Source organism: Eurypyga helias, unplaced genomic scaffold (assembly GCF_000690775.1).
Source record: "Eurypyga helias isolate BGI_N326 unplaced genomic scaffold, ASM69077v1 scaffold4039, whole genome shotgun sequence".
Lineage (NCBI taxonomy): Eukaryota > Metazoa > Chordata > Aves > Eurypygiformes > Eurypygidae > Eurypyga > Eurypyga helias.
In genome coordinates this window covers 177,820-195,899 of record NW_010269981.1, presented here as the reverse complement: position 1 = coordinate 195,899, position 18,080 = coordinate 177,820, and the positions used below count along the sequence as shown (strand labels likewise).

The following is an 18,080-nucleotide window of genomic DNA, read 5'->3' as shown; positions in this document are numbered from 1 at the left end:
AACATTTTAGAAGAAATGTTGTCCCCCCCAGCTCACCTCAATTTTAAATTCCTTGTGGTGAGCATTCCTGTAACTTGAAAATATATTGTTTGAAACTGCTGGACTTAGGAAATATATTTTTCTTATCTTTATAGACACACATTAAAGCTGGTGCTGGTGCTTTCTCTGAGAGCCTTAGTGTTACATTATTCAAGTATGGCATTCTGCACATCAATAATGCAACATAAATTAAGGGAAATGATACAGCCGTGCATAGATACTTTGTATCAGGGGACATTCTTTTTCTCTTTCTGATTTGGGATGTATGAGTGGGAGAAAATGGTGTGGAAGGCCACTCTGCATACAGCGTTATTAATTATAGAGTTGAAGTGACAGTAGAAGACACTTTGAAATTTCTCCTTTTATGTGCATTTGAGATGACTCCATAGATCTTTTCCTAGTGAAGAATATGAGGAATAATTTGGGTCTTGTCTTCCCATCTGAGGGGGAACTTGCGCAGGAATGAAGAAATTCTACTGCTCATAGTAGTAGTCACAGTCACAGTCATGACTGTAGATAGCAGCAACATACTGTGGTGCCTGGGAAGAATCCCTGTTTTCTGTTGAATGGGCAGGTGGGTTGATAGGAAAGCAACAGAAGGAGCATGGAAGAGAGCTGGTTATCTGCATTCAACTTCTGCTACCCCACTGCGGAGTGTAGCCTAGGAGCCACATAGCAGTGTCCTATACAGCATTTTACAGAACACAGTGGAGCAGGCCACAGCTCTACACAGACTAGTGGCCTTTGTTTGTTCATTCTGAGCACCCTGGGAGGCAGGTGTGTGTGGATAGGAAGAGGTGCACCAGCCCTAGAAGTAGGTCAGTTCATTTTGTGACATCGATGAAGACCCTGGGTTGCTATTTAGCCTAAAGGTAATGGAGAGACCTCTTTGACGAGAAGGTGAAAAAATCAATTCTCATCTCCCATCCATCATTTTATATTTGCAGTCAGCTTCTGGATGCTGATGGATTGGCAAAGATGCTGGTGGGGAGTGGTAATGAAATAAGGGAAGGCCTTCTGGAAGAAATACAGTAGAAGGAGGAGAAATGTTCATACAAAGGAATGAAAATAGCATGAAGTCAGAAAGGAGGGTATGCTGAAACTGTATAATGTCTCAGGGGGCTTAATAAATATCAGAGGAAAAATTATGCAGGCATTTTAGTTAGAAAAAGATTTAGACTCTTGCTAGTGTAGCAGTAAAAAAGCTTTTCTGTCTGCTTTAGGCAATCTCAGTGGGATCAGTATAAAAGAATACTGGGAATGTAGGCATAGAAGGAGGCACTGGATCCAGAGCTACTCATAGTATTCATGTTAATAGCCTGGATGCCTGGAAACTTCATCAGGATCAGAAAAAAGGCACAAGAATCATAGATGTGGGTTCAGTGCTGAAGTCAAAGAGCGAGGCATGCAAAGCTTCGTCCGTTAATTTGCCCACTTTTAGCAAAGACAGGTTGGTCCCCCGGAGCTGCAAATCGGCACAGATCCACCATCTTTGAATGGACATCTTCAGTTACTTCATCCAACTTCCGTATCTTTAATGTCTCGATTCCCTTTGAAAATCCCCTTCTTCCTCCTTCTTTAATGCACTTCAGTGTTGTTAATGCTAGTTTGCACTGGCTTAGGTTGGTGTGGAGGGCACCGGTACTAATCCGCAGTAGCTTTATGGCTCACTCCTTCCTATGTTGCTGGTATCCGCTCCCGTGCATAGACTTTCAAAAACAAGATCCTGTCCACCCCATATATGAGTTTTTGAAGATGTGTATGTACAGGAAATTTGCCATTTATCAAATTATGAAGGTACGGAACTCCAGAAGATTTTTCCCTCCAGAAGAGTCTGAAGTTCGTTAGCAGTCTGCACATGTGGTGAGCTGGATTAACCTGGTGTATTTACTTACATCTCAGCTAGTCCCCATCTCCCCTGTCACAGGAATGAGACTGGCTGGGAGCACTTGGCAGATTGGATTTGGCCCAAAAGCTGCACATTAGGCCTAAGTATACTGCTTTCAGCATCTTCCTGTGCATCATTCACATTTCTTTTATGTCAGCTTTTGGAACATGAGCCTGTAATTATTACCTCCTCTTAAAAATACTGATGACATTTGCCCTAGGAAAACCACATGAGCCTGCCACGTGACACCATACTAAATGAGCTGGGTTTGTTGGTACTGGTTTCTCAAATGCTAGGTAATACTTGGGAGTGGGCTTACTGGGTGGCAATTTAAAGAGGTTGTAGTTCCCTTTTTCCCCAGTTAGCTTTGCCTTGTGTGGCATGTATTCCATGCCTCATGGTAGGATAAAGATATATTATTCCATGGGTTTCCAACTGATTTTGCAACTGCATCCATTTTTGATGAATATGTGATAGCCTATAAAAATAGGCCAGCTACTCCAACTTAATGCAAACAGATAGTAAGTACCCTGTTATGAAACAAGCCTTCAGAATTTGTAGAAAGCGATCACATATGTTAAAATAAAAAAGTACTTACAACTCTGAAGCCAAATCATTTAGACCAAAGTGTAGAAAGATTAAGATACCAAATTGTGTGGAAGATCAGTGGGACTTTATAAAAGAAGTAACTTCTTCCTATTGAAACCGTACTTGTGCGTGAGGAGCCTGGCTTTCAAAAGTGTTGAATGCTTCAGTTTCCATCAGCTTGGCTGAGGACTGTGGGGATGCACCATTCCTAAGGAGTGCTAACACCTCAGCAATAACAAATATCAGCTGTTGCTGTTGAAGTAGCAACTGTCCTGCAGGCTGAGTGGTACTTTCATACATGGACATACTAATTCCTTCTGTAGCTTTATGTAGCAAAGCACCTCCTGAGACACCTGCATGAGTTACTTCGGTGTGGTAGATAATAGTGAAGCAAACCAGCATGAATTCTTCAAGGGGAGAAAAAAAAAAAAAGACTTCATAGGGCAAAATGGCTTTTAGGAGTGAACTGAAGGTGCCCAAAGTGCACATAGTTGGCAATTTTAGGTTAGTAGAGTCAGTCAGAAAATCAGTGTTAATTTTTGGTTCTCTAATTGTTCTCAGTGAAAGGAGAAGATGATGTTGCTGAAAAGCATCTGTTAACACTTGATACTCTAGTACAGTGTAAGAGAATTAATCAGATATCAAGAAGGCTAATCAGAGACAGAGCTCTTCTAACCAGCCATGGATATTTCCTCTAGTATCCACGATACTCTTTGATTGTTCTCACAGACATTCTCTTTTTCTTTCTGTTACAGAATTACAGCATTCTACTTCATATTTGTGTATTGTTGCACATGCTTTTCAGTTTAATAAAGGTTTTTTAAGGCTCCTCAGGGAAAATTTTCATGAAACTTCAGTCCATTACTGATCTGATCACAAAACATTTTGAATAATTTATCTTAAGCTCAGTATTTCTAACATAGGTATTCACTTTTGCAAACCTTGCTTTGATGCAGTAAGTCAAGAGATATTTTCAATCTATTTAATCCTAAAGCTTTCCTTCTTTTATCAAGATTTTTCATTTCTGAATGCTGTGATTTACTTTTATTGCTGTAATGCCCAGAAATCCATGAGCAAAACCACTAAAATATAGCCTGACTTGAAGAAGCTTACAACTTAAGTATGTAAATTGAGTCAAATAGAGATTTTTTTTTTCTGAATAACAATAAGGAACTGTGTATGAAACACGTCACAAGCAGGCTTGTAAAGAAATTAAACCCGATGTTCAGTATAGCAAGCAGCAAAAGGAGGCTTTCAGTTACAGCAGTGTTGTGCACGTATGAGGTCTGCTGGAGGAGGTCACTGGTACATTCTTTCGGATCAGATATCTCTACATCTGCATTCATGGTCATGTTTTAGGAAGATTTACAGTTTAAATAGAATTCCTTTTAAAAACGTTATTAAAAGAATTCAAAATTATCTGCCCCCCTCCTTACTATGCAATAGTTTTGTTTATGCAAATGCTATTTAACATTTGCCTTCAACAGCTTCTGACAGCAAAGGTCAAAGATTTCATTTCCGACTTCCATCTTCTGTTTTCAGGCAACAGTGTGAATCACAGGAATTGGAAAGTACATTTTAGCATGTTTCATTAGTAGAAAGTTTCTCTAGACACTTAGACATTGCTAAGAAGTTGGACTCCTGCAATCTAGAGGTGCTTACAGACAGTTTAGACTAGTGGCTTGTGATGAGAATCAGCCCCCAGGAATTATACAATATTTTGTTTCCTTGGGTCTTTTTTATGGTTCTTCTCAGCAAGTTGCTCTGAAACACACAGCTATGGTTCCTTTTGAAATGTGAGAAAAGTGAAAAGTATCTGCACTTCAATATTCCATCCCCAGTAATTTTAGTGCAGCTTATGCATTAACATGATCTTCAAACAGGCTCTATCTTCTATCCTTGATTTCATCAGGCTGACCTTCATATGCTGCGCATGGCTTGATCTGAAATGAAATCTGAAATCTGTCGGCCCTCTAGGGCCCATGCCATCCTGGCCTCAGTGACAGGTTTGCCTTTAGAAATTTGTCCATATTCATCCTATTTTGGTGAGAAACAAAGAACAGATTTCTGTTAGATTGGCTTGATGAAATTTGGAATAAGAATGAAGAATGATTTTCTTTGAAAAATCAATAGTTTATTCAATATGCTACAGGACTAAAATTTATCTAGGAGAATTGCTGTAATTTAGTTTTATTAGGTGTTGCATTGCTTAGTAAAGGCAGCCAGAAGTATCATGCAGTCCAGCTGTCTTGATATATCTACTTTTGATCTTTTAAGAACAACATTTTTGATGCACCCATCCTCACTCTTACACACAGCACATACTCTCTGCCTATGAAAATCAATCAGCAGTGGAGCTGTGTCATTTACTGACAGAAAATAGAATTTTCTTGGCATGAGACCCACAATTCAGGGCAAGTCAGTAGTCAGAGAACTACAGACATGTAGCAATGCTACCAGATCCAAAAATAACTATTTCACAGGAGCCATAACGTGATGGAATTTGTACACAAAGAAACTCATGTATTGCTCTGAGTGGGTAACCTGTAGCAAAATACACAAGTGCTGTAATTTTGAGGTGATTTCCAGAACACAAGGCAATATGGCTTGGTTATTCTACTAGACTGTTTAGGCCAAAGTCCTAGTCCTGTCTCTCACAGTCTGCTGTAGCACCTCGGAGAATTTTGCCCTTGTTATAAATGGTTTTTCTGATAATAGCTCATTTTCTTTGACATTATCCTATATGCTTCCTCTGTCACTGCTTAAATCAACCAGCTACTCAGCCAGAGTTGGAACCTGTAGATTCTTGGTCTATTTGAGAGATACAGCCATAGGAGGAAAGCAGAGGAACTGCCACATGAAGCAGGGCAGTAGTAATACACTAGTGGAACTTCTGGGGTGAGGTTCCCTCGGCTGGAAATGCCATCCTACCACGGATGAGTTTCATAAAGTTCAGCCATGTGTGGTACAAGTACTTACCTGTTTGTCTGTAATTTAGTTTCCACCTTCCTCAGCTGTAGGGCACTAGTATGTTACTCCAGTCTCTTTATAACGGAAATATTTGGGTTTTTTCTGGCTTACCACTTATAGCTAGTTTCTAACTTTGTGCTTTGTCTCTGGCAGCTCACTTTCCATTCCAACACAAGTCCTGTGAGCCCCCAGACTGCAGACACAATCCCCATACCTGTGAGTGGAGGACAACTGTTCCTTCAGCAGTCTGTTGGGTGTAGCGTGATGCTCCTTGCCATTACAGATAGTTGGGTGGAGCAGGTTAGGCTTGCGCTGCTTCTGGTAGGTTTGGCTGCTTCTCTGTGTGTTGACCGGAAAGCTGAAAGGCTCAGGGTTCTTAGCTATGTATGAACATCTCCTCTATTACCCAGCCTGACTAGAATTTCGTTCCTTCAGGAATTAAAAAATTCCCCCAAGATTAAGAACAGAATGCTTGGGGAATTCTTCCACCGGCTTTAGCACAGGAGAACTCCTCCTTCCCTCTTCTGTCCTCAGCTGGAGTCTCCTGCTGGCAAATACTTTCTGACTGCATTTAGCTTTGGTGGTGGGAAGTCTGCTGGATCATAGACAGAGGGAATGAAAGACAATTTGTCAGAGTAAATGTTAATATTTCCACATTACTTAGATAAAGGTAGTAGTGCGCTTTCTAAAGGTGCAATATAAAGCGCAATTTGCAGGCAAATTGTCATTAAGTTTGCTGGTTGGATGAACCAAGTTCCAGTAGAAAATTAACTAGTGAAAATGTATTTTCTACAAATTGCTGGAAAGAGTTGGTCAATTTACAAAAATGGCAGGAGTAGACCGAGGCCACAGGAGGGGAAAAGCTTTCCTGGGTCATAGATTCTGCTCTGCTGATTCAGGATCTCTCTTAACCTCATTAACAGTTTCAACTAGTGATAATGATTGTTTTGAACCCTGCAGTGAGGCAATGGGAAATCGCTTACCAGGAAAACTTAAATGCTGAAATTATCCCGCAGAATAATACTGTATTAGAACATTGATCAGCAGAATTGATCTCAGCATAAGTCTTTCCTCCCAACATGGGAAGATGCAGTGATTATTTCTAGTTGAAACAATGACAGAAAATGCATAAAATCAGTTACAGGCCTTAAATGATCAACAATTCTCAATATTTAAGCTGATGGGCTCAGATTCACTTTCTGTGATGGCAGTGAGACAGACTGAGCCTCAGAAATGGTAAGAGATTTGGGAGTGTGACTTTACCTTAGAGTGGTCAGGATTTCACCTGAAGGTGGAATTTCTCTCTTCACCTGCAGAGCAAGCCCAGGTGCTTGGGTCTCCTGATCCCCATGGAGCATTGGAGTGAGCAAGAGATATCCCTGACTGGACTGTCCTCTCTGGCCTTGGTCTGTGGTCTTCCCTTTATATGTGACATTAGTCATGAATCTGTTGAGATCAGGAATTAGCTAGGTGCTTTGTCTTCGTTGCAGGATTTGCCTAGGTTCTGAAACTGAACTCCACACACATTTCTCTTGCCAGGGCTCGGTTGTGACTTTATCTGCAGACTAATGGATTAGTGTTGCTTTTACCCAACCTCGTAACCTGTCCACTTTGCAGGGCAGATGCACTTCAGTGCTCAGAGTCCTGCAGTGCCTTCCCACAATTCTCTTTTTGTGCTCTGAAGTACTGCAAAGCTTTCTGTTATTCGCACAGCCAAAAATATAAAGTGGTTCAGCTTACTGACCCCAGTTCTGCTCTTCTGACATTTGCTGCTACAAGGAGGCTGCTTTTCAGCTCTCATTCAGACATCATTAAATGGTTAAGTACTATCTCCTGTTCCCTTTCTCTACCAGAGCAGATGAAGCCAATGGGGCATCAAAATGACACACAGTCTGTTAAATGCATGACTCCCATCGACCTCTCCTTTTGCAGGCCTCTAACCCCCTCCTCGATTACTGTCACTATTTTATGGCCACTGATGTGATGCCATTCTCATTGCAGGGATGTGCTGCTCCAGCTCCGCTTTTCCTCAGGACCAACCAAACTGCAGTTCCAACAGTGATCCTCCAGTCTTGCCTTTCTCAGGGCAGTCTGTTCTCTGCCTTGGCCTTCCCCTGGCTCAGTTTGCTTCCCTAACCACTCCCTAAAGTAAGGCCTGCAGCAGGCAATAGACTGCAGCGTGGACTAAACTATATTCACATCAGTGCCAGATCCTGCAGTAATCAGTAAGCTGTGAGCATTCCTCCTGTGAAGGACCTGGGAGTCTGAATCCCTGAGATCTGGCTGGAATTATACCAGGACCTGTAGACGAGCCCATGTCAACTGCCTGGAACACTCAGCCATGACAAGAATGTGGCAGTCCCTGTGTTCACCTTTTCATTAGTCATCAGAGCCCCAAACTGCCATTTATCTGGTAATAGAAATCTGAGCCAAAACTATAGTGGGTTTTGTGCTTATTAACAAATCTTCCTCTCCTAGCAGATTCATACAGGGATTTACTGATACTTTGTCAGTGATGACACTGACAGATGTCAGATTCTGTTCCTGGGAGAAGGCAAATTCCTCAGAATGTATCTTCCCAATTCTTTTACTGTAGACGTTCACGAGTCATCCCTGGCACAGCCTAGTCCCTAAGCGTTGGCAGGATGTCAACACTGAGGATAACACAACCTAGCTGCTACCTTGAACAGATCAATATCTCGCTGAGGCAGTGGTCAGAGACTCCCCATGTCCCAGCCAACAGGAGAGATCATTGATCCTGTTCTTATTGCATAGATGCAGAGTCTCTTATTCCAAATCTGCCAAAAAATGTAATGGAATTGCACCTGGAGTAAAAGGAGTTGATCTTGCGACCAATTGCTGTTATATGATCTGCATCAGACTCATCTTTCCTTTGCTCACATTGATCCCCTTGGTTTTGTATTTTTTTATTAGTACTTCCCTTGGATACCAAGAGGGAGATGAAAAATAAGGGTTGCCATATACTGAAACAATAAATTCCTCAAAGCCTCAGCAGACTTTGAGATCTCTCCACATCTTCATCTATTGAAGTTGCTAAACCCTGCATTAAAGTGCTATCCAAGGTGATAAATTAATGGATGTATGCTGAGTGATGAGTACAGACAGAGACATTAAGCAATGCAAAGGACTATTATCCCACTTCATTGAAACAGTTATGCAGGAAACCATCTGATCAGCACGATTCCTGACGGAAAGTCAGTGATTTAGAGAGGGAATCTTCCGGTCCCCAAGTAAGCAATAATCTAAGAATGAGGAAAACCTACCTGGATACATTAGCTGTAGTCATCTTTCTTCTATCAAACCTCCCTTTTCTGAACACATTCTAAGAGAATCTGGCCAAAAGCTGACGACAGGCTTATCTAATGAAGCTAATATCGTAGACTCAGACCAGCCTGGATTTAGGCCAGTACATTAAGATGGAAGCACCAGTGGCCCTGACTGAATAGATTCCTAATGGATACGAGTCAAGCATCTTTCACATCTTTTTTTTCATCTTCTTTGACCTCTCTGCATTGTCTGAAACCACTGGCCCTGAGATATCTGCTCTTTCACCTGACAAGATTATTCTTTCCCTTAAAAGTGGCCTAAGGGACTGGAGTAATGTGCTGCGATGACCCAAATTTTTCCAGGGGCACATATTAAGTAGTGAAGGAAAACATTGATTTTTTCCATTAAATTTCTGTTTTGTGTAATCCAACAACTGTCAAGCGTGGGGCAAACTGGTTAGATGACCTGAAATTAAAATACCAGCAACATATAGATGAAGTGAGTTCTACCTTTTTTTTGCAGCAAATAAACAAAATCAGTCATAGTTTGGGTGAGATCAGTGTATAGTGAAGAAAAACTGGCAGAGACTGCCTTACATAGGGTAGAAAAAGAAAAGTATTTTGAGGAACTTGCTGTCGTGGGGCAGAGTCTTTTTGCCACAAGTGCAGTCAGAACAGACCAGGTCGCTCTGCGTAGTTATAGGAGAGTGCCTGAATTTCTCATTGTGTCTGTGCTCTTGTACAGTAGCATCTGTATCTTCATTTAGCAATGTTTTCCATTATTAGAATGTATCTACAGTTATTTATGCCTTCTGTCACCTCCTGGCTGCAGTACAATCCCTGGGCAGCAAACCTGCAGAGCCCAGGGAATTCTAGTTCATACAGAACTCTCCAGCACGTCTCGAGTGCAGTCCATGAAGCCTGTTTTCTGCAGTGGGTTCCTTTAGACTTTGTAATTGTACTGGTCTTTGTTTTGAAGATATTTTGCTTGTCTGGCAAATGAATCCCACCAGCCAAAGTGGGAGGGAGATGGAACTTGCTGGGTCAGTGGCTGTGAACTCCTCCAGGTTCAAAGGACCACTGCAAACGTTTCCACATTCCATCGCAAGCACAAGACACATCTTTTTGACTCTGCCTTTTGTGAAATAAATACCTAAATTTTGTGTCTGGACAAGCTAACAAACCCTTCCCAAGCTAATTCACTCCGTAATTCTTCCCCTAGAATGAGATCCTTCTCTAAAGGCACTTTCAGCTCTAGGAAAGAGGCTACAAAAGATAGTTGTGGTGTTAGCTACGTCGCTTAATGGGGTACAAGTCATCAGTGTGTTGATAATGTAGTGATGAGCAGGGTGTAACAGCTATAAAACAGCATGGTGCAGCAGCCTTAAACCCTGCAAGGTCATAGTTTGGGTCTGAACAGAGGAATGCAGCACCAAGGAAGACAGAGTAGCTCTGGATCCCTGGTGTAAACTAGGATAAACTATCCATGGTGAAACTCCCTTGAAGTAACTTCAGTGGAAGTATTCTCCAGGCAGAAGTGTTTGCTCCACCTAGCAGTGTACTCCGCTACAACAATATCCTGGCTATTTCATACCTTTGTAGATACAGAGACAACCCATTCAGTAAATTCAAATTCATGACACAATTAAAAAATAAGTGCTAGTATTAGAGAAATCTGGGCAGTCTTTTCAGGTGTGAAGAGTTTAATTTTTTTACCTTATATGTTAAAGAGAGCACTGCCCGTAATTATAAAGTAAGTGATAAGCATCAAACGAATTGTTACAGAACCCTTTTGTTGACTTTAGTCCATGATAAGGAGCAGTTGCCGTGTGACCTTGAATATGGCCAAATAACTCATGCTAAGCGCATTGCTACAAAGATGGCATTTTGGCAGGGCTTTGATGTAGGTCATTTTATTACCGGGCTGAATCAAACTACAAACTGATCTTAAACTCATGCCAAGAATGCTAATAATAAACTGATCAATGAGGTGCTGGATTGTTCAAGAGAATTGGTCAAGGGAAAATGCAGACATAAAAAGTCTGGAATTCCAAACGTTGAACTGCTTGGGCTATTATACTGGGAGGAATTATATTCCTTGCATTAGTACAAGTTTTCTTTACTCCAGGGGCCTTTAGCTGAGTGTTGAACAGGACAGTGTCAGAAAGTACATACTTATCTTTATTTTTCTTGACCTTTATGTGCAAGTAATTTTTATAGTTCCATTAACTAGTAAGATCATTTGCAAACCACTGTACAAAGTATATTATGAAGAATGCCTTGGGGACCATTGTATCCTATTATGTTGAATGTTAATAGAATGAAAAATTAATTTAAACTCTAAAGATTAGAGCAAGGCAAGACTTTCCTTTTATAGGGGAAATTCAGAATTTTATTTGCTATGGTAAAGCTTTAGAGTTGTACCCTAATATGACCTTTGTAGGCCTGATTTGAATCAGACAGTGCAGGAGGCTGATTATTTGGCTCCTTGAATAAAATGGCTTACATCAAACTTCCCCTTTTAAAAAAGGGGGATTTTTGTGACCCCCATATATGGGATTATTCCTGTGTAATTTCACACCTTTCAATGACTAGATGCTAGTGAGCTCATAGCTGTTAGCTTAGCAAGCTAATAAACCAGAGGGGAGGGAGCCCACAGTTCCAAGGAGGGTCTTTACCTTATTGACACTTTAATTGCTCATTGAATATTGTCATCTTCAGCTATGTGGAACTTCAAAACACCTAAAAACAAAGATGCAGATCGCTGTAGTAGTATTTGTATTTTGCATATCACTGGTTGCTTTAGAATGAGGAATGATATCATGACCCTTGCTCGTATGTCCCCCGTAGCACCTTCCCAAGGGACTGGAGCGCTGCCGCAGAACTCAGCACTTTTGTCCATAGACACGTGAACAAATGAACTTCATTAGCTTAGTTAGTGATTATTATTTCATATTTATGTTAACATAGTTAAGGTGTGATATGTTTGAGAGACGAAATCAACTAAATTTAGGCTAGCTATGAGCCGAAGTTTTGTTATTTGGAAGAGCAAAGAAACAGTCCATCCTCAACCGTCTTGCTCTCAAATGATGATGCCTGGACCTGAGAACCTGGCTTCGTTAAAAGGATAAAAAAGTTGCATGATTTACACGTAGGAATGATTTATTATTATAAATGTCCATACAGAGAGCAGAAAAATCTCAGTTTCATTTTCCATACCTCTCATAAAACTAAGGGGTCAGAGTTACATCAGTGAGAAGCCTGTTCTTAGATAAAGCTATACAGGGCAGAATTTTCAAAGTATCCCTCTCCCACCATATTGCATATCTTTTAGTGCACTGTGCTTTAACGGTTGGACTAGGTGATCTTAAAGGTCTTTTCCAACCTAAAAGATTCTGTGATTCTACTTCTAATAACATCTTATAAGTTTGTGGCTTGTCTGTATGTGGACTTCTTGTCACAGATAACCGGCCATTTTTAAATGATTGCACGAAGGCGGGTATTTCTTTATTGGAAAATCCTGTTTTTCTAATATCCTGTCTTGAATTTCATCTTACAGCTGTAGACTAGGATGCCTCCCTGTCTTCAGAAAGCCCAGCTCAAGTAAAATAAATGCACAAAAGATTAGGACAATTAGCGACTAGAGAATTAGCTATCAATATTTCATGCCCCCTGCAATACTGTCTAAACACAAGATATGAAATAAGAATAAATTGCACTTTTGATGTGCAGCAAACCTAGAAAGGAAATGACTAATCTAGAAAGATCTTGCAGTCATCATAATGAGGCAACATTTTAATCACTGTTCACGAGTGATTTGATGGATAAAGAACAGGAAGATTTGTCCCATAGGATTATTGAAAGTTCGCTTGTGGTTTGAAGTTGGATTTAGATATGCTGTAAATAGCTTAGTGGGTGTGGTTTGCAATGACCAAATACCAAATAAACAGCAAAATGTTTCCAGCAACTTTGATGCTAGCCTGAGTGCAGAGTGAGATTAGATTGGACATCAGGAAGGGATTCTTCCTGCAGAGGGTGGGGAGGCACTGGGACAGGTTGCCCAGAGAAGCTGTGGATGCCCCATCCCTGGGAGTGTCCAAGGCCAGGCTGGATGAGGCCTGGGGCAACCTGGGCTAGTGGAAGGTGGTCCAATTTGAATTGCTGACAGACTAATTTTTTGGCAGTGTCCTAGGTGGTAAAATGGAAAGTAGGTAGTAAGGAGTAAAGTTCAGCCTTTAAAGAAGTTTTCCAGTATTGTCCAAGGTTTTCTTGTATGTGGTGGACATACTGGCATACACCGGAAAGCACATCAGACACCAAAGCAGCACAGGAGAAGAAAAGTTTTAAAACCATGAGCTGTTCCTACTCAGGGAGAAGAAAAGGAGGTTCTCCCGTTTCTATCTCTAGTCAACTGGCAAGTGAGACAGTAAAACCAACCAGTTTTTCATAGCTTCAACCTTGAGGATATTGAACTTTCAATAATCCACCAGTGGAGAAATAAGATACAGAACACTGTAGTTACAGAAAACTTGATGACTTTGAAAAGACAAGGCTGCCCTTACAGCTACTGCATCATGTAGTAAAATTTTTTCTTCTCCCTGAGCTATCTTTTACAAATGTATTTTAGATCTTAATAGACTTCCAAAACTGAGCTCCATTTTACCTTATGAACAATAGGAACTTGAGTGCAATAGCATAAGCTGTTATTCTGTAATATCATCATAATAATGTCAGTTTGGTAACAGTCTTATTATGAAGCAAAGCTGCTAACCAAAGTAATTTCTGGTGTTAGAGTTTTTCATTACAAAGAGCTGAAGTGACAGATGAGTTTATTGCTGTCAAGAGACCTATGTTTTATTTTGGTCACTTAGTATTAATTAAATCTTGCAAGCAATTCTTTTTTTGTGGTTTTGCTTTGTTTAGTATTTTTAAACAAAATATTGCTCCCTTAGGCATAGTGTGCTGTATGTTTCCCAGCCACTTACTGTGTTTACAATGCTGTGTGTTGTTTCTTCTCAACAGCGCTCTGCACAGAGGAGTGTGTGCATGGAAGATGCGTTTCTCCTGACACTTGTCATTGTGAACCAGGATGGGGAGGTACCGATTGCTCTAGTGGTGAGTAACGATTACAAAAATGTGATAAAGATGTATGCTGTTATTAATAAAAGGCCTTAAAGCAGTGGCCTTACAACTTGGGCACTTCAAGTGGAAAAATGGAGGTGGTCAGTTGGTTGTTTTGCAGCAATTATTGTGTGATGATACCCTTTCCTACGGTAATGACTTTCACTTTTCTGCTTGTTTTTACAAAGATGTGTTAAATGCAGTGGAGGATGCTCTTAATGCTTTTGGTGCTGTTTTGGGGATACCACTATAGATAATATAGCTCTTTTATGAAATTTTTCTTTCTTAAATCTTTACTACAACACATTCTTCATTAAACAGTTTGTGGAGTACTTGGAGTACTTTGGAAAGTGTGGTCTCTAGACAGGATCCTTGTCCAGTTGCAGCCAGTGGGAGTTCTGCCATTAACTCTTCATGCAGCCCAGATTCTACCTTCAGAATTGAAATCCACATCCTAAATTATCTGTACCACAGAAGCTGGGGAAATGGTAGAGGTGGGAGTTTTGCAACTTTTACTAGGAAATTAATTCACACTTGAGGCTTTCAATTCTTTCAGCTGGAAAAGCTATGCGTGTCAAACTCTCTTAATTGGCAGCGATAAGTTTAAGTCTATGTGATTAGTTCATGCTGGAAGGAAACAGCTACTGTTCTTCCCAGTACAAACATCAGAGTTGTTATGTAACACAGGCCTGATACGTTATTGACATAACAGAAATAAGCTTGTTAAATGAGGTCTATTTGTGCATCAGGCAAGTAAATAAAGCTGCATCGAGAAAGATGCTGTGAGTCATTTAGTGAATGAGCGTTTCATTTTGTTTTTACTTCCTCCATTTCTCTCAAATTGATTGGGATCTTAAAAAAGCGGCATCATTACCGGCAAAAAGATAACAGAAAAAGGATCTATAAAGTGAGGCGTTAGAAGAGAACAGGAGTTAAATGTGGCTGGGGATGAGCATTTCCAGAGGCTGAAGTCAACGGGGCAGACTCTTCTCCAGTCAAGTTACTGGTGGTTTGTCTGCAGCTTTGCTCATGTCTCTTCAGCTGTGGCAGAAAAGGCAGTAAGAAGGGAGCAGGGAGAAAGGACGGAAAGAAAGGCCATGCGCTGGGGTTTGAGGCAGCCTTTTGGGATTACCTGACAGGTAGACAAGGTAAAAATTGAGCAGGATACATACTGAATATCTATCTGTAACAGTATTTTTAAAAAGAAAAATAGAACCTTCAATTGTCAGATATTGTTTGGAATCGCAGGGACTAATTTTATCCCCTGGTTATTTTTAGTGATAGATATGTTTAACCTAAGAGCCAGTGAGTATTTACACGCTTAAAGAAGTTTTAAAAATGGGAAACAAAAATACTACGATGACATGGATGTAGATGCCTGCACAGAGACAAGCCCTCCCTTCTTTGGAATAGGGGAGGAAATGAAGAGGAAATGGAAGGATGTCAAAGTACAGAACGGTCTCGTGGACTGAAACTACCCAGTGACTCTTGTTAAATTGCACTAATCTTGCAAGTGAAGATAAAAAGGAAAAGAAGGTTTTTCCTATATTGAATATTTAGCTTTTTAAAGTAATTAGGAATATTAAAGCACTGACAATGATTGAGATAGAAACATTATTCATAACTTTTATTTCCGCACTGGGCAGCAATCCAGTATATTTCATTTATGAGGTTTCAGCGGTGGAAAGAGAAGCGTTAGCCAATTCCTAAATTAAATATGCCCTGTTAACTTTTATAAATGATACCCAGGATTAGCTTCAAAATTTAAGCTTTCATTTTATTAATATAATTAGTGTGTTCGCTGGACTATAGTGCCCGTTGTCTTTCATTCCATTTGTTATACGCTGGGCAACATGCACTTCTAGTCCTAAGGTCTGATCTGAACAAGGGATGTCCAATGTAATGCGTGTAAGTGTGAACGGCCTCGTGGAAGTCAGCTTTTACTGCAGCCGAGAGCGCTGCTCGCCTTTATGCTTGACACTCAAAATTTGGATGACTGGCCTCTTTACTGTTGGGAGACTTTGTTTAAATTAAATGTATAGAACAGATTTCCAAGAGAGAAGTGCGAAGCTGGGAGCCTTTGCCTAACTGAGGTTAACTGGGTTTTTCAGAGACATGGATGATCCACATCATGTCTTACTGTTACCCAGTAATAATGTGGAAAACATTTTTCACTTCTACTGGAATAATGTATCACCTGTGCCAACTTTCTTCCTATTACTTCATTAATATTGGGTAGCTGCTATGAAGGTTACATGTTTGCAGTGACAAATACCGTTTCTTGGATGCTTCTAAATGGCTGGCCCTGCAGGGCCCTGCTCTGGCTGAACCGAAGCTGTTGGCTCTGTGCGTGTCACCCCACTCCCTGTGGGGCCATAGAGCTTTCCTATATGGTCCTCAGGGATTAAGTCACAGGCATATTGCTTTTAATGTTGGTTATTTGAAACTATATTACTGGGAAAGTGATTGCTAGCCAAAACACTCCCTTTAAATTTAGAAAATCTCCCAGGAGCTGTAATTGTTTCCTGAACAATCTCTCCTGAAAACAGTGTTGAGGAGTGGAGCCTACCTGACACTGGAGGTTGCTTGTTGTCATTTACTTGGAAAGGGTTTAGGGACACTCGCTCTTTTTGAGATGGTATTTCAACATCCTGCAGACCAGACCATTGTAACTTTAGAAAGTTACCTATAACTTTTGTTTGGTTTGATGGGTGAAATTCAACCATAAGCAGAGCTCCAGCACAAGGTCCGCGTGTCACTTCAAAACCAAAAGTCAGGTCCAAATGTTTTTCTTCTTTGGTGCACCGCCAAGACTGTCTGTGTTAGGAGAGGGTGTGAATTCTGACACTGAGCACAGATTCCCTATGGGGAGGCAAGGTTTTGGTGTTAAATGCAGTTTCCCAGTGTTATCCTTCTCCCTTGGCCAGAACATACTCAGTTAAATGTTTTGAATATTTACAGCTGTGGCCTGTAGTCATCCAAACAATTTAATCATCTTTCTCAGACTTTGTTTCATGCTTTCCCAAAAGTCAGCCTGTAAGGCAACAATCACAAAAGTGGCTATTCAGTGCAGCTTCCCAGTGACTAATCATGGTACATGTTAGAGTTCATCCGTTGTCAAGGTTAAAATAACTTCAGATGAATTGCTAAACAATTATAAAAAAACTCTGTGCCATATTCAGCTCTGCATGCCTCTATACCTGTTTTTTACTGCATGCTGTTGTACATCTGTTGATACCCGCAGGCCTAGCCTTGATTTCATGCTATAAAGCTGCAATATATTAAGGCTTGATTACCATAACAATAAAAAGAGAAGTAATGAGGTATTAACTAAAGAAGCTCTGGAATAAAATGTTTTCAAGGTTTTAATGATGCTAAAATTTAAAAGGAAAAGTCTTAAAAAAAAAACCCACACCTTTTCCCTTCTCTTTTAACTTGTTTTATCAAAATCATGCCCATTTTGTCCATGCAATCTGCTCTGTTGTCTTTTTAAATACAAAGGAACATTGCAAATGCTCTGTGTGAACTTACCTGCTCACCTGTCCAATTATTTCAAAGCAATTAACTTCAAACAGTATGATGTACTGGCTGGAAGTTCTGGTAGGAATATAATTGACTGTTGGTGGTTACCTGGCCTCTTCTGGGTCTTGATAATAGCCATCTGTATTTGCAAGCCGTTAGGCCCCAATCCAGCAATGCACTTAAGCATATTCTTAACTTGACACAAGTAGGACTTCTCATCTGCTTTAAGTTAAGCGGGTGTCTGCGGATGTTGCTGAGTCAGTTTTGAAGAAACAGCTAAAAAGACTTCGGAGTGAAATCTAAACAGGCATCTCATTGAACTCATCAGGTCTATAGGAGCAAAGTGTCTTTCATTCAAACTGCTGAGACTCACTGAGTGATACTATCAAAGACCGTTTTTACTCTTATGGGCGTTTTTAATTGCAGGGCAGATTATAGAAATCTTGCTGGTCACAAGGGGATTCACAAAACAGTAAACAACAGGTAGGAAAAAGAAAGTTCAGAGCGAGAACCTTGAATTAAAAGCAGGAACTTTGCAAAATTGTGTGTGCCAGTCTGAGAAATTTCCAAGTAAACAGAGATTGTAATGAAAAAAATAAAGTGGTTTTCAAAATGTTTGCTTTGCTATTAGTTTTGGGAGAAAATACAGTACTTGCCCAAAGTGT

At 40.4% G+C, this 18,080-nt stretch overlaps 1 protein-coding gene across 1 annotated transcript in view; it reads left to right on the top strand.

Moving 5' to 3' along the window:
- MEGF11 (multiple EGF-like-domains 11) overlaps positions 1-18,080 on the top strand; it is a 206,854-nt gene that overhangs the window by 13,601 nt on the left and 175,173 nt on the right. The window contains exon 5 of the mRNA XM_010158263.1: positions 13,795-13,887. Coding sequence (XP_010156565.1) covers positions 13,795-13,887 — 93 coding nt within the window. The remainder of the gene's footprint in view (positions 1-13,794; positions 13,888-18,080) is intronic.